General features: G+C 46.0%; 1 protein-coding gene across 1 annotated transcript in view; it reads left to right on the top strand.

Moving 5' to 3' along the window:
- Nucleotides 1-14,382, top strand: part of NHSL1 (NHS like 1) — a 239,058-nt gene extending 224,676 nt beyond the window's left edge. Inside the window, exons 7-9 of the mRNA XM_024739419.1 lie at nt 3,041-6,274; nt 6,795-6,927; nt 11,658-14,382. Of these exons, the coding sequence (XP_024595187.1) occupies nt 3,041-6,274; nt 6,795-6,927; nt 11,658-12,393 (4,103 nt within the window). The 3' untranslated portion in view covers nt 12,394-14,382. The remainder of the gene's footprint in view (nt 1-3,040; nt 6,275-6,794; nt 6,928-11,657) is intronic.
- Nucleotides 14,383-14,672: the final 290 nt, after the last annotated feature.

The following is a 14,672-nucleotide window of genomic DNA, read 5'->3' on the forward strand; positions in this document are numbered from 1 at the left end:
GATATAAAGCGTAGGGAAGGATGGCTGAGTCAAACAAGTTAGATTTTTAAAGGATACGATTATCTGAAAGAAATTTAATAGGAAAGATGCAACCTGTCCACTAAACACTGCCCAAGTTGTTGGGACTTTGGATTTTTTTTTTTTTTTTTTTTTTTTTTTTTTACCAGGGAAGCCCGGGACTTTGGATTTTTAAAATCTAACCAGGGATGCTCCCGGAAGTAGAGAGTTAATTGTGCTTAAGTATATGCATCTTTTACTTCAAAATCTTTAGTGGCCTCGAGAGACCAGTCAATATATAAAGCTTTAAAATCAAGGTATGATATTTTCTGTTTAAAGCATATTGATGGTATATAATGTGTTGCCTTCCGTTTAAATAAAAGGCCAAAATTTCTAACTCTTTCTTTACTCTCATCTTAAACGTACATAGAATTGTATTTGAATGACCTGTTATGAGGGTTCCTCTTTTAGAAGCAGATAAGATTATTTTGTTGGTATATAATGGTTGTTTGGCTGCAGAATCATGTGGGCACTCCTGGAACTTACCCCAAGGTGGATTCCCCAAGCAGAAAAGGCGTTGTTTAAAGGAATCCCCTCTGAATAATTTTTGCTGGTTTGTACTAAGAACATTACTTTAGACCTGACAATACATTAAACCTTAAGTAAAACTAACTTGTAGATTTCTATCATTTTTGATTACATGTGTTTTTTAAAAATTGGGCAGTCCTTGTAGTATTATATAATAAGTAAAAGAAAAAATATGTGTAATTATTTTAAAGTCAGGTAAATCCCATCAAGATTTTTAGCAGCACCTGAGCCGACTATATTTGTTTGTAGTCCTATTTTTATAATTTTTGCTGTTTAATGAAGATAGCATTCATCTGTGTCCTGTAATATTGTCACACTTTTTTTGTACTGTGAAAATTTTGGAGGATCTGTCTTGGGAATAGAATTTTGGTGGTCCCTGTGATAAATAATATCAGAGTTGTTTTATATGTATATTTTAGAGGTCTTTAGAAAAGCATTGGTTTTTTTTGTTTTGTTTTGTTTTTTTGGTGGTACGCGGGCCTCTCACTGTTGTGGCCTCTCCTGTTGCGGAGCACAGGCTCCGGACGCGCAGTCTCAGCGGCCATGGCTCACAGGCCCAGCCGCTCCGCGGCATGTGGGATCTTCCCAGACCGGGGCACGAACCCATGTCCCCTGCATCAGCAGGCGGACTCTCAACCACTGTGCCACCAGGGAAGCCCAAAGCATTGTTATTTTAATTAAAAAATAGTATTGAGCTCTAGGTGGTAAAGAAATGGCTGTAGTCCCATTTTCAGAAGGCTAGAATGGTTTCACATGCAAAATTGTTACCTGAAAGAATCAAGACTTTGTTTATGGCCCTTAAAGAGATTTAAAAATCTACCACTGACCTCATGTAAAAATTACTACAAATTTGAAAGAAAAAGATATTAACATAATAAGGTATGCTGAATGTTTGGAATTGAACTGGTGCAAACTGATACAGAACTACAGGTCAACCCCCCCCCCTAAAATACTAAACTGCCAAAACTTGCACCTTTTTTCTTTCCTTAAAGTGGGTTTTTCTTCTGTTCCTGCCCTTTTGCCCACTTCCCCTCTTTCTGAGGCAGAACGTCACATGTGCACGTGAGTGTGTGTGTGCAGTAAGTATACTTGGCAGAGGGTAGGAGGAGGAAATAGATCTTCTTTGCCAAAGATACAGGTACAGACGTGATTCTCCATCATCCCAGTGAAGGAAAGAGCTTTATGCTGGGAGCCTTCGTTGCAGGGTAACATCTCCTGTGCATTTGATACAAGACCACTGCTGCCATTTTAGCATTATGCTTTGCTCCTTGGATGAGCTGTGCTATCCAGTCAGGGACATGTGCCATATGATGGTTAATTTAAGTGGGGTAGGGAGGGAGATCTCAGGAATCCCATCATCACCAGTGTCCCTGTCCAGGTAAACAGGGATGCCAGTTGCTCCTTGTTGGATGATAACGACATAGAAAGAATTACGGTTTTGCTATTATTTTTCAAGATTTAATTTGTCCTAAAAGATTACTCTGCATGGATTGATTTTTTTTTTTTCTATTTATACTTTGAGTAAGTTCTTGGCTTCATGATTTTTTTTTTTTTTTTTTAAGCTTCTCTTCTTTCCTAGGTAGCTTGAAGCCTTTACCTACACTTCAGGATTTTTCTCATCCGTTTTCCTCCCTCTCTGTAAATGCTGCTGCTGCTTCTTTTCTTTTTAAACATACTATTCTTTCTGTTCGGTTGTAAAGCTCCAAGAAATGAATAATCCTAATCTGAGGAAGTGTTCCCTGGATCTGTTCCTGCTGCTTTTTCTCCACCAGAACACAGCAGATTGCTGCTGAATTTTGAATGTCATCAGCAGACAGATGATAATGGCTTAAGATGGATAGAAGAGCATTGTTATTCATGGATAATGAAATGTTTGAAACACAGATGGGCCTGTAAATCATTTTTCTTTTTCTTAGGATTTCCTTTTGACATAAAAAGTTAATGTAATTAACAATGTTTTATACCAATATCCCTCATAAATGGTATCTCTGTAGCCCTATTGTGAGCTGCTACATCCATCTATCTGTCTTTGGAAAAGACAGTCACTGCTTGATGGCTGTTCTGTGCAATGACCACGTGGGTGAAAGGCTACCTTTACGAAAAGGAGGTTATGTGAAAAGTAAACCTTCCAAGAAGCACTCAGCTTTGATCTCAAAGGCAGTACCTGAGAATCCCATATGCAGCACTTAATCTATAGGAGGATTTGAAGTATATATTAAGAGAAGTACCCAAAATTCATAATAAGGATTTTCATTTTAGGGGCTATCAGTAACTGTCAATACTTAAACCTTCTCTTAGGTGCTTACAGGAAAAAAGAAACCAGACCAAATAGAAAAGGTTTTTTTTCTTTTAAGTACAACAGAACAGAGTCAGAAGAGGGTGAGAGATCAAGGTAATGAACTAAGATACTGATTTTTATTTTTAGGTGTCAAGCCTCTTTCTGCTTTATCTCCAGCTTCGGGGGGCACTGGCCAAGATGATGTCAGTGGCCACTCAGTGGACACCCCAGACCACTACTCTACGCTTGGAAGGCTCGATGGCTATCGATCTGCTGGGCAGCGCTCAGAAACCAGGGATTCCAGCTGTCAGACTGAGGAAGTGAAAATCGTACCACCTTCGATGAGAAGAATCAGGGCGCAGAAGGGGCAAGGCATTGCTGCCCAGATGAGTCACTTCCCAGGCTCCTCTGGGAACATGTCTGTGCTGAGCGACTCTGTGGGTGTCGTGTTCCCTTCTCGTCTCAACAGTGACACTGGTTTCCACAGTCTCCCCCGGTCTGGAGCGAGGACAAACGTTCAGTCCCTGGAGCCACGGCTGGGTGCCCTGCGCCCTGCAGAAGACGCAGACGAAACTCTCGCCTACCAGAGGGGTCACCTGCAAGTAGACAAAGACTTCGGACATTTAGGAGCTGCCCCAGGGGCTGGAACACTTTTGAGGCCCAAATCCCAGGAGCTGGGGTACTTGGAGGGTGAAAACGTAACAAGCCCGGCGTGCGTAGTCTCTCCTCACACGACCTACTCCACCAGTATCATCCCAAATGCCACACTTTCCTCCTCTTCAGAGGTTATCGTGATTCACACTGCTCAGAGCTTAGGGCAGCTGGACAGTAAAATTACCAGTTCATCTTCATACACAAAGATCAAATCCAGAGACCACTTCCTCTCCAGGCAGAAAGATGGTCATCATTCTCCCCGTGGTAACTGGACTGAGGAGCACCCCACCGTTTTTTCACAGGCCTCAGATCCTCATTCGTCCAGTGCAACCACTGTGCTGTCCCTCTGTGATTCTGCGGTCTCTCTAAATACGCCCGCAAATCGGGAGAATGGGTCCCAGGCCATGGCCTATAATTGTAGAAACAACCTGAGCTTCCCGGCCCACCCCCAGGATCTGAACAGCAAGAGTGAGTCCAGTCATTCAGGAGGCAGGGGACGCGGCGGCAGCGCGGAGCCCTGGGAATGCAGTGCCTCGGGTAGTGGGCGTGCGTCCCCACGGAAGCCACATCTGGCAACTCCTATAGGTAACATGAGCAGTGGCAGTTTGGACCAGACGTCCAACAAAGATGATGCCAGGGCCGTGTATCCAGAGGACCACGATGGCTACTACACTTCTCTGCACACCAGCTCTGGACACGGACCTGGGAATGTGTGTAATAGCAGCGATGGCTTTGGGAACCCGAGGCACAGTGTGGTCAGTATTTTTGATGGAAGAGCGCGGAAGAGCCAAGGGGACCGGCCGAATTGCCAAGACAAAAACCTTTCTCGAAACATCTCTCTGAAGAAAGCGAAGAAGCCTCCCCTGCCACCCTCTCGGACAGACTCTCTGCGCAGGATTCCCAAGAAGAGCGTCCAGTCGAACGGGCAGGTGCTGAACGAGAGCCTGATCGCCTCGCTCCAGCACTCGCTGCAGCTGAAACTCTCGGGCAAGGGCGGCAGCTCGCCCTCCCAGAGCCCGTGCAGTGACTTCGAAGAGCCCTGGCTGCCTCGCTCCCGCAGCCAGAGCACAGTGAGCGCGGGCAGCAGCCTGACCTCCGCCACCACCCCCAACGTCTACGCCCCGTCCGGGGTCACACCGGCACAGAGCGACACGAGCAGCGTCAAGTCCGAGTACACAGACCCGTGGGGTTACTACATTGACTACACGGGCGTGCAGGAGGACCCGGGGAACCCAGGCGGGGCGGGTCCAGTCGGCAGCACCGCGTCGCCCGGAAACGGGCCAGGCCGCCATCTCCCGGACGGGTCCAGGGCCGCGGTAGCCCCGGTGCCCGATGGCGCGGTCAAACCAAAGATCACATCGCCGGAGAAGTCACACAGGGTCACTTCTCCATCCAGTGGGTATTCCAGCCAGTCGAACACACCCACGACTCTCACCCCTGTGCCTGTGTTTTTAAAGTCAGTGTCACCAGCCAATGGGAGGGGGAAGCCCAAGCCCAAGGTGCCAGAAAGGAAGTCCTCTCTGGTATCTTCAGTATCCATCTCCTCCTCGTCCACGTCTCTTTCCTCCAGCACTTCTACGGAAGGAAGCGGAACCATGAAGAGGCTAGATTCGGTGCTGGCCGCTCCCCTTGCTGCGCCTCCTCTGCCCTCTCTCCCATCTCCCTGTCCCAGGGACAGGTCTCCTTTCCTCCCTCCTCCCCCTCCACCGGCAGATTTCCCCGAGGGCTCGCCTCTGCCGGACTCTCCCCTCTTCCCCACTCCGCCGCCAGAAGTTCTCACGCCCTTCTGTCCCCCCACCAACGCCTTCTTTCCTCCGACACCTACAGCACTCAGCCCCCGTCTTCTGCACTCATCTGCCTCCCTGCCACCTCCACCACCTGCCTTGACCCCCTCGGTGCCCCCGCCTGCCCCACCGCTTGACCCCAAATTGATGAAAGATGCCAGGCCTTCTTTCAAAAAAGCTGGCCAGCCAGAGCCCTCCCGGGAGGCCTGCAGGCAGCCTTCCACCAAGGAGGAGGGCGGCAGACCCCCCATGCCCCTGATCACCACGGAGGCGCTGCAGATGGTGCAGTTGCGGCCGGTGGGGAAGAACTCAGGAACCGAGGTGGCACAGTTACGTGAACATGCAGCTCAGGAAAAACGAACTCCGGTTGTTCCCCAGTATCATGTAAAGCCATCTGCTCTCCTGAAATCCCGAAATAGCATAAATGAAATGGAGAGTGAAAGCCAGCCTGCCTCCGCGACAAGCTCGCTCCCGACTCCTGCCAAGAGCTCGACTCAGGGTCACCAGGACAGTGTAGCCGAGCGTGGCCTCCCGAGCCGCAGCCCGGGCCGTGCCGGGGAGGCAGAGGCCGGACCGGGGACCGCCCCGCCCCATGACCCCCCCAGCCCGTCGCCCAGCAGGAAGCCCCCCCCTGTTTCCAAGAAGCCCAAACTGTTCCTGGTGGTGCCACCTCCGCAGAGAGATTTCACGGCGGAGCCCGCAGAGAACGTGAGCAGAGCGTCGCCCAGCCCCACGAGAGGAGAGGCACGAGAGGGGTGTGCAGCCGGGGCTGGTTCCGATGAGACCGACTCTGGCAGCTCGGTTCTTGCGGGAGGAGCTTCAGGACCTGAGTCCCCGGGCAGAGTGGAAGCCAATGTCCCCATGGTGCAGCCCGATGCCTCGCCAGCCCGCTCGCGGGAGGAGCCGGGCGCCGAGCGCTGTGCGGACGCCGGGGACAACGTGGAGAGCCGTTTGTCTCTGCAGGACCCAGGGCGTGAGTCTGGTTTTCTCTTGTTCCCCTCTGACCATATGCAGCTGAGGCGAACAGGGCTGGTGCACGTTCACGTTCAAGCCAGCAGTATGTGGACTCCCTGCGCTGCCTCGTACTTAGGTTACCAACTTGGCATTTCTATGAAATTTTTTTTTTTTTTTAACCTAGATCTAAGGGTAGAGCTTACAGAAGCGCAGAAAATAGAGGGGGTGGAGTGGTCGGCAGCAGGCTGGGTATTAAATAGCAGTGAGTAATCCCCTGGAGAGCTGCAAAGAAATGTTCTAACAAAATTTAAGGGAGATTCAGTCAGTTTATCTAGACTTTAACAGAAAAGCCTGAGCTGTGACTGTCGTGCTTGTGTCATTTTCCCCATCTTTGTAAAATATCCAACTACAGGCCCTACTGCCTCTCCCTGTGATTCTCCCGTTGTCGGAATTGTAGGGAAGCATATTTGGGAGCTTGGCTAAAGACTGAAATTCAAGTCATTTGTGCATCTTGTGTCTGCCTGCTTGTTTCTCCACAGCTGGGGTACCGGAGGCTGACACAGCCGGTTCTTCCTCAGAGGCCTGTGACTTCTGTAAGGAAGATGGGAGTGATGAGGTGATGACCCCCAGTAGACCCCGGACCACGGAAGACCTTTTTGCAGCTATTCACAGGTATCCAAAACTCCTTCCTCTTTTTTGCACCTACTTTATGAGTCCCCCTTTCCAAATCGTTTCTCGATGTATTTTTCTTTCTTGAGGTTTCTGCTGTCACCCAGTTAGGCTTCATTAACCTGATTATTGATTTCTTAGTTTGTTTCTATATTTTTATTTGCCTTGACTCCAATTTCTGTTTTACTTAGTTCCACTGATTTTTATGATCATATGGGGGACAGAGGCTCAACGTGGGGATGCCATTTGGTTTGCCCTTCTCTTACTAGCAAGAAAGGCAGTGTCGCTGTATTTGATTGGATATTTACAGGAGTTGGGTTAGAGTAGACGGTGGTCCAGTCTAGGGTGAGGGATGCTGTGTTCTAATGGACTTAAGATGCACAAACTAGCCGTACGGGACTTCTTCTTTCCTAACAGTGTTTGGTTTTATTGCTGTTATTATTTTCATTTTACAGAAAAACTAGGATTTTATAGTGTAATATCTTTGGCTACTTAAATGTTTCAGTAAAAGTGCATCTTTTTTAAGCAGGAGCAAAAGGAATTAAACTTGCTTGTTACTATATACTGCTAGTGCCATCTACTGGCCTAAGAAATTATTGGGTTTAAAAAAAATGTAGAGTAAAATTTTCAGAATAACTGCTTGAACTGTTGTACTCTTTACATGTGATCACCTTGGAGAGTGAATATGACTTAGCACTAAAGTTTTATTTACTACCTCATTTTTCTGGCCATAAACAGTTGAGTACTCCCACAACGGTTTCATTGTAAAAATGGATATGATTGTGTTCGTGCAAGGACTTTAAACTATATGCTGTATAAACCCTTTACTTCCTTCTAAAATTCTTTACCATAGTATTTTCAGATAACTCTTACGAATGCCCCTGCGCTGCCAAGGTCCCTGAATCAAGGTCCCTTTTTTTTCCTCCTGAAACTAAACATCCTGTAAAATCATTTGATTCTCTGTGTAAGTAACCTGTGTCAGCAGTGCTTTCCCAATTCTTGGAATCTAACTGAAAAGACTGTTATTGCATGAGATGGAAAGCAGAGGCTGTGCAGTCCCTACCTGCGATTCCTCGTGCAACATGTAAACATCTAACTTAGGGGGGAAAACACCAAGCTGATGAATTGAGGTGTTTGTCAAGAATTATGTTCTTTAACTCTTGACTCCACTACTGGTATAATGTCCCAATAGACTCTAAAGACTGCCTCTTTAACATTGTCTGACTGCTCTCTGTGCTCTCATTAGAAATAAAAAGGTAGCTAGTGATCACATTATTCCTCCAAATAGGGAAATAAAAATTCCACATCCTTTGAAAGCAACTTCAGTGACATGTCTAGAGGTTTACGCTGATGTTTCTAACTCGAGTCATGCTGGACACCTAACGAGCTCTCAATGACTGTGTAACTGTCAGGAAATTCTTCCAAGGATCAACTTCTCCCGTTAGGTATGGGATGCATTGGGTTGCTAAATATGCAGGCATATATATTTAAAACAGCATCCACAGAGAAGATGTGTTGCCTGGTTGCTCTGTGCACTAAATACTTGGTCTCAGAGAGAACCCCAACTGTTGTGGGGCCACATTACTACACACTTTTCCTAACAAGATACCAAGGATCTCCTCTGTATTTTATTGTGGCAACCTTCTTAAGGCACTAAAAGACTGTGGTTTCTCCTACCAACGAGTTACATCTGCTGCAGATGCAGAAGTTGGCCAGTCTGTATTGTTCCGTGTACACGACAGAAGGAAAGACTGAGTAGGGTATGGATTACAGAGTGAGAGTAAGGATGCAGGCTAATTTTTAGTAGATGGATGGATGGATGGATGGACGGATAGATAGATAGATAGATAGATAGATAGATGCAGGCTAATTTTTAGTAGATGGATGGATGTATGGATGGACGGATAGATAGATAGATAGATAGATAGATGCAGGCTAATTTTTAGTAGATGGATGGATGGATAGATAGGCAGATAGATAGATAGATAGATAGATGCAGGCTAATTTTTAGTAGATGGATGGATGGACAGATAGATGCAGGCTAATTTTTAGTAGATGGAGTTATAGATAATATATTAGCAGACATAATAGGAAGCCATCTAAAGTCTGTGATTTTTAGGGCTTTATTTTATATCCTTCAGTACCTAAGCTAATAATCTAAATTAAAGAATATCTAAATTGAAACACAGCTTTCAAATTTTATAATGCAAATTAATTCACTTCAGATTTAAAGCCAGATGGAAAATGTAGAACACCAGTTGAGGTGTGAAGTTTTTATCTTTATTGAAGTAATTAATTTTTTAAAAATTTTTTGAAGTAATTAGTTTTTAAGCCAGTGTTAATTGTTCAAGCATTTTTTATAGCCATTTTCCTTAGAAATACACACACACACATATTTATAGTCTGTGTGTATATATATACATACATATATGCAGAGAATTCATATATTTAGTTTTAATTCTCGTTTTAGTGGGCAGTTACTCTTGAAAAACAACAATACTTTTATAAATTCCCGACAGTTAAAGGTTGTAGCTTTAATCAAGCATAGCTATGGCTTGTTATGTGGATCTCAGCACACCTTCTCCATTTAAAAGCCAAACAGAAAAGCCACATTTAAAAGCCACAAACCAATACCTGCAAGAATCAGATGAGCAGAGATGTCTTTGGGAAGCAAACAGTATAAATTGTGAGGTCATGTTCTCTACTGGAAAGGTACTCCATCAAGTCTTACTTCTTGTATTAAGCTGTATGACTTCACTCTCTAGACCTCAAACACCTTCTCTGGTCAGACCAAACCGCCTAAATGTTTTCCAGTTCTGAAATTCTGAGGTGTTATTGTTTCTGTGGTTTTTGTCAGTGGGTCAGCAACTTAACTCCAGAGCAACGCTCTTGATGACAGTGGAATAGAACTGTTGAACCAAAGTATCATAGGCCAGTCTCTGCTGTCCTAAAGGGGCTGGTGCTATGTCAGCCCTGGCCACCCCCTTCAGCCTCTTAATTGGGTTTTTACCACTTCCTGTCTTCCATTTTAGTGGCTTCTTTTTGGCCAGAGCACAGAGAGGACCCTGGGAGCACCAAGCCCAGGGCAGCCATCACGGGCCCATCCTCCCCTGTGCCTCGATGTGCAGGACAGGTAAAAACAGCACTGAAGCCTGAGCTGATAGCAGGAAGGAAGAATTATATTTCCCTAAATGACACTGAAAGGCTTGCTAGGCACCTACTCTATGCCTGACACTTTATGGCTATGAATGCATTTATCTTTATTGATAAGCTCTGAACTGTCTGCTGTTATTCCTCTTTTCCAGACAGGAACCAGGATCAGAAAGTGTAACATGCCCCAGTTTACAGAGCAAGGAAGCTTTAGCAGTGGGTGTACCCAGGTCTGTGTGACTCCAGAGGTCCTTTATCTCATTGAATCCTCACAAACCTGTGAGGTTGTTATCATCATCCACATTTTACAAGTCTGGAAAACTTGTAAATAGATGAGTAACTGGTCCAGGGTCACACAGCTAGAAGTTGCTCAGATTCAACTCTTAATCTCTGTGTTCAGACAGCATCCTCTCAACCTTTGCCTGTTGCGTATTCTAGAATTTTATAGCAGAAAAAGAGGTATAACCACATCTTTAGTAAATATATCAAGTTTCCTTACAGCCAGTCCACCTGCACTTAGCTGAGAGATTCCTCCCACACTGAGTTGTTGGTATGAAGAGACCTGCAAGGGGCCACTTGGCACATCTGCTTTATTTTCTCTAATGCATTCTCAGCAGAAGACACGTTGAGCCAGGAGATTCTTAGAGACTGGGTATAAGAAATTCCCCCAGGACAATTTTACTTTTCCTGAAGGCCCCTCCTCTTTCACATGCTACCCACATCCCTCACGTTTGCTTGCTCGGCTAGTGGTTCTCTGCAGTCAGCCAACAGGATCTGATGTGGAAGATTCACTCTTATTTTCCAGAAAAGTGGATTTCTAGGAGTTGACGAATGGTCCAGTAAGAGCCAAGGAGAGCCGGTTTTATGCCAAACTCTAGAATGATGGAGAGTGTAAAGTTGCAGAGTTGTTCTAGAACCTGAGGTGGGGGCCTGTCTCAGTATGTGGGACATTCTAGGAGTTGGCTTATCTATTAGGCCAGTGGTCCCCAACCTTTTTGGCACCAGGGACCAGTTTCGTGGAAGACGGTTTTTCCACGGGGTGGGGTGGGGGGGGAGGATGGCTCAGGTGGTAATGAGAGCGATGGGGAGCAACAGATGAAGCTTTGCTCGCTCGCTCGCCCGCCGCTCACCTCCTGCTGTGCGGCCCGCTTCCTAACAGGCCCCGCTACCCCGTGGCCCGGGGATTGGAGACCCCTGTATTAGGCCATTCGAGTGTCAGCACCATGAAATTCACTCAGCCTCAGCCCCATATGAAGAGTTAAGTGAGAAATGGCAATGATTAAAAACGTTGGAAATGGTCCTATCCAAAGTAAGATAATATGATGTTTGAGATTTGTTTCAGAGTAATCCAGTGAGGGTGGAAATGAAAACAGGGTGGCCATAAGTTAATAATTATCACAGCTGGGGCCTGGGCACACATAGTAATACAATGAACTATTCTTTGTGCCTGGGTGTTTGGTACTTTCCATAGTGAAAATAATAGATGGTGACCTTAATGTGCGGTGAGAGAAGCAGGGTGGATGTGGTGGGCATCCAGTGGCCCAGCGGGAATTAACCTTCATCTTAACGTTCTGAAATCTCAGGTCTAAGAGGAAAGTCCTTGGCCGTAAAGATTCCGATGATGATCACTCCCGAAACCATTCTCCCTCCCCGCCAGTGACGCCCACTGGTGCTGCCCCCAGCCTGGCCTCCCAGAAGCAAGTGGGATCGATTCAGAGAAGTATCCGGAAGACCAGCACCAGCAGTGACAACTTCAAAGCTCTGCTGCTGAAAAAAGGGAGTCGGTCAGACACCAGTGCCCGCATGTCCGCAGCCGAGATGCTCAAGAACACAGACCCCAGATTCCAGAGGTCAAAGTCGGAGCCTTCGCCAGACACCCCCGAGAGCCCATCAAGCTGCTCCCCGAGCAAGAACAGAAGGGCCCAGGAGGAGTGGGCCAAGAACGAAGGCTCGATGCCTCGGAGTCTGTCCTTTTCTGGCCCCAGGTACGGCCGCAGCCGAACTCCGCCTTCCGCCGCCAGCAGCCGGTACAGCGTGCGGAACCGGATCCAGAGCAGCCCCATGACCGTCATCTCAGAGGGCGAAGGGGAAGCCACGGAGCCCGTAGACAGCAGGGCGCTCCGGCCCCTGGGCACTCTGAGGGGACGTTCGCTGGAAGCACTGGTGGGGGATGGAGTGGGTGAGGGCAGCCTGCTCTGTGCAGGGCAGCCCGCTGCCTCGCGGGGGGCGCAGGCTCCTGGCCCCACCGAGGGGCGGCCCAGCGCAGAGGGCACGGATCCATCAGAACAGCGTGGAGGTCCCCAGAGGGAAGAGAGCTAAGGGCAAGAACCTCCCAGGTGACGTGGGGAGATGTGCAGCACATCGCTCTGGGAAGCCTGACAGGTACCCTTCCCTGCCTTGTCCATGGATCCCGCTCAGCATCTGTGCTGTGGGCCCGGCACGGCCGGCCCCGCAGCGGAAAGGGAGGGCTATTTAGGACTCACTTAGCACTTGCCCTGTGGCTTAAAAGCAAGTAGAAGCTTAACTTCTAAAAGTGCTTCCTGGGGAAGATTTTTTTTTCTTTTTTCCTCTAAATGCTGGGTGTGTGTGCAGGGATGTGTATGTGTGTGCATTTGGAACACTTTTTATGTTAAAAAAAATACAAACAGCATGTACAGAAATAGGAGAGACAGCGTTAAGCTAGGTAAAGTAATGGAGTCTTCTGAGCAAGGTGGTAACTGCTTTAAAAGTGTTACGTTTATGGAAATTAGTGAGTTCCAGAAGGGAGAGGACCATTACTTCTGAGAAAGAGGGGGTAGATTTGCTGGTTCTGAGCGCACAGAACGGGTGGGGATGTGCACAGGTGTGCTTTCAAGGGGAGCCATGTAGTGGTTACCCCCAAAAGTTGGTAAGGGGCTAAGTGACTCATTGGTTCAGGTACTTTTTTCTGGGGAAAAAAGGCTTTGTTTCTTTTTTGTAAAAATGACAGATACGTGGACATGGCAACGCTGTAACTCGGAGTCTGCTGCTGTGCAGCCACAGACACACAACTTCTAGCCTGGTTTGTAGAAATGTAGGTAATTTTTTAATGACTTTCCTCCTTGAGCAGCAGCTGAGACCTCCTTGGAGAGATGAAATGACAGTGGCACATACAGAGAGGGTAACAGAGATGAGAAAGGGGAGAGGAGTAAGTGATACACTGCTGGAATTTGTTTCCTGCTTATTAAATGAAATTATTTTTCAGAATTAAATTTTAAAACTTGCACTACAGAACTGTGGGTGGAGCCTTTCCTTTTACAACTTTTTTTTTTTTAAACCAGAGTTTAAACTTCCATTTGACGATTTCTTATCACTTGAAACGTCAATATCTGCTAACTCTTGGATATCCTTTTGGTTACACCAAAGAAAACGTTAATGCTATTTTTCCTTGAACTGCCTGCCGTATCGTGTCCTCACTTAGAAAGGTTTATCAGAATCTATTCTATATTATCTTACTTTGAAGAAAATGCTGAAGAGCTCTTTTTGGTCACATAAACTGATAAAAATTGGCAGGCCTTGGCTCTTAATTAGCCCTGGGAAATGAATTTTTAGATTAAAAAGATTTTTTGCATCATTTGGTTTGTGTGTTTTTATATTTTTTTACAAATAGTTGAGTTCACGAATTACCTTCTAATCTTCTCCGGTTAGAATTTTAACACTTTTAGACATGGAAGAAAAGTGTGTAAAGTATTTATTTTTATGTGATATTCTTGTGACCACTTCCAACTGCCATGTACATAGACTCCTTTATTTGTTGGTTAAGTAAAATCAGTCTTGTCTTCATCAGAAGGACGTAAGATGAGAGCACTGGGGTTATCAGCCTAAATACAGGGCAGCTGCCAATTATCACCTTTTTCGGTATGAAAATATCATCTAAAAGTTGGACTGCACAGGCCCAACCATCACAAGGTTTATACAGTAAAACATTAGGTACCCATTTTAGACACGTCTTTGAGACAAAAACAAACCTAAAGAATTGAGACTCCTTCCATCCTCTGAAGAAAACAAAACACGTCTTTTCACACAACCAGAAATCAAGACCTGACATCTGGCCAAGAGCAAAAGGACTTTCTACCACTTGGAGCAAAGCGTCTGCTACATTGGGCGCAAGAATCTTTTCCTCCTAAATTTTAGAAAAGTGGCATTGGCTTTTGAATATGAAATCTTTTCATAGCTACCTAAAAAGGATGAGAATGTACGTGGATATCAGAAAACAAATTTAATATATAAATCATTTATGTTGAAGGTAAGATAAGCACCCTCAAAACTAATTATAAAGCTTTTTTTTAAATCCCCATTTTTAAAGGAAAAATATATTAAGTTTTTTAATTTGCTTTGAATAAAACAATTGTAAAGTAAACATTTGAACCTTTTTTGTTCTTGCTGTTTGTACGTGCATCTTTGAATGGTGAGCTAGGTCTTCTGGTTACAGAACTGCTGAGTGCTTCTCTGGATACGAACAGGACGGCAGTGATGACCAGAAGGTGCCTGTGGGAAGTGGGGACCCAACAGAGAGGAAATAGACCATCACAGACACTGTGGGTGGTGCCGTCCAAAAGGACCTAGGGAAAAGCAACTCT

Source organism: Neophocaena asiaeorientalis, unplaced genomic scaffold (assembly GCF_003031525.2).
Source record: "Neophocaena asiaeorientalis asiaeorientalis breed wild unplaced genomic scaffold, Neophocaena_asiaeorientalis_V1.1 scaffold162, whole genome shotgun sequence".
NCBI lineage: Eukaryota > Metazoa > Chordata > Mammalia > Artiodactyla > Phocoenidae > Neophocaena > Neophocaena asiaeorientalis.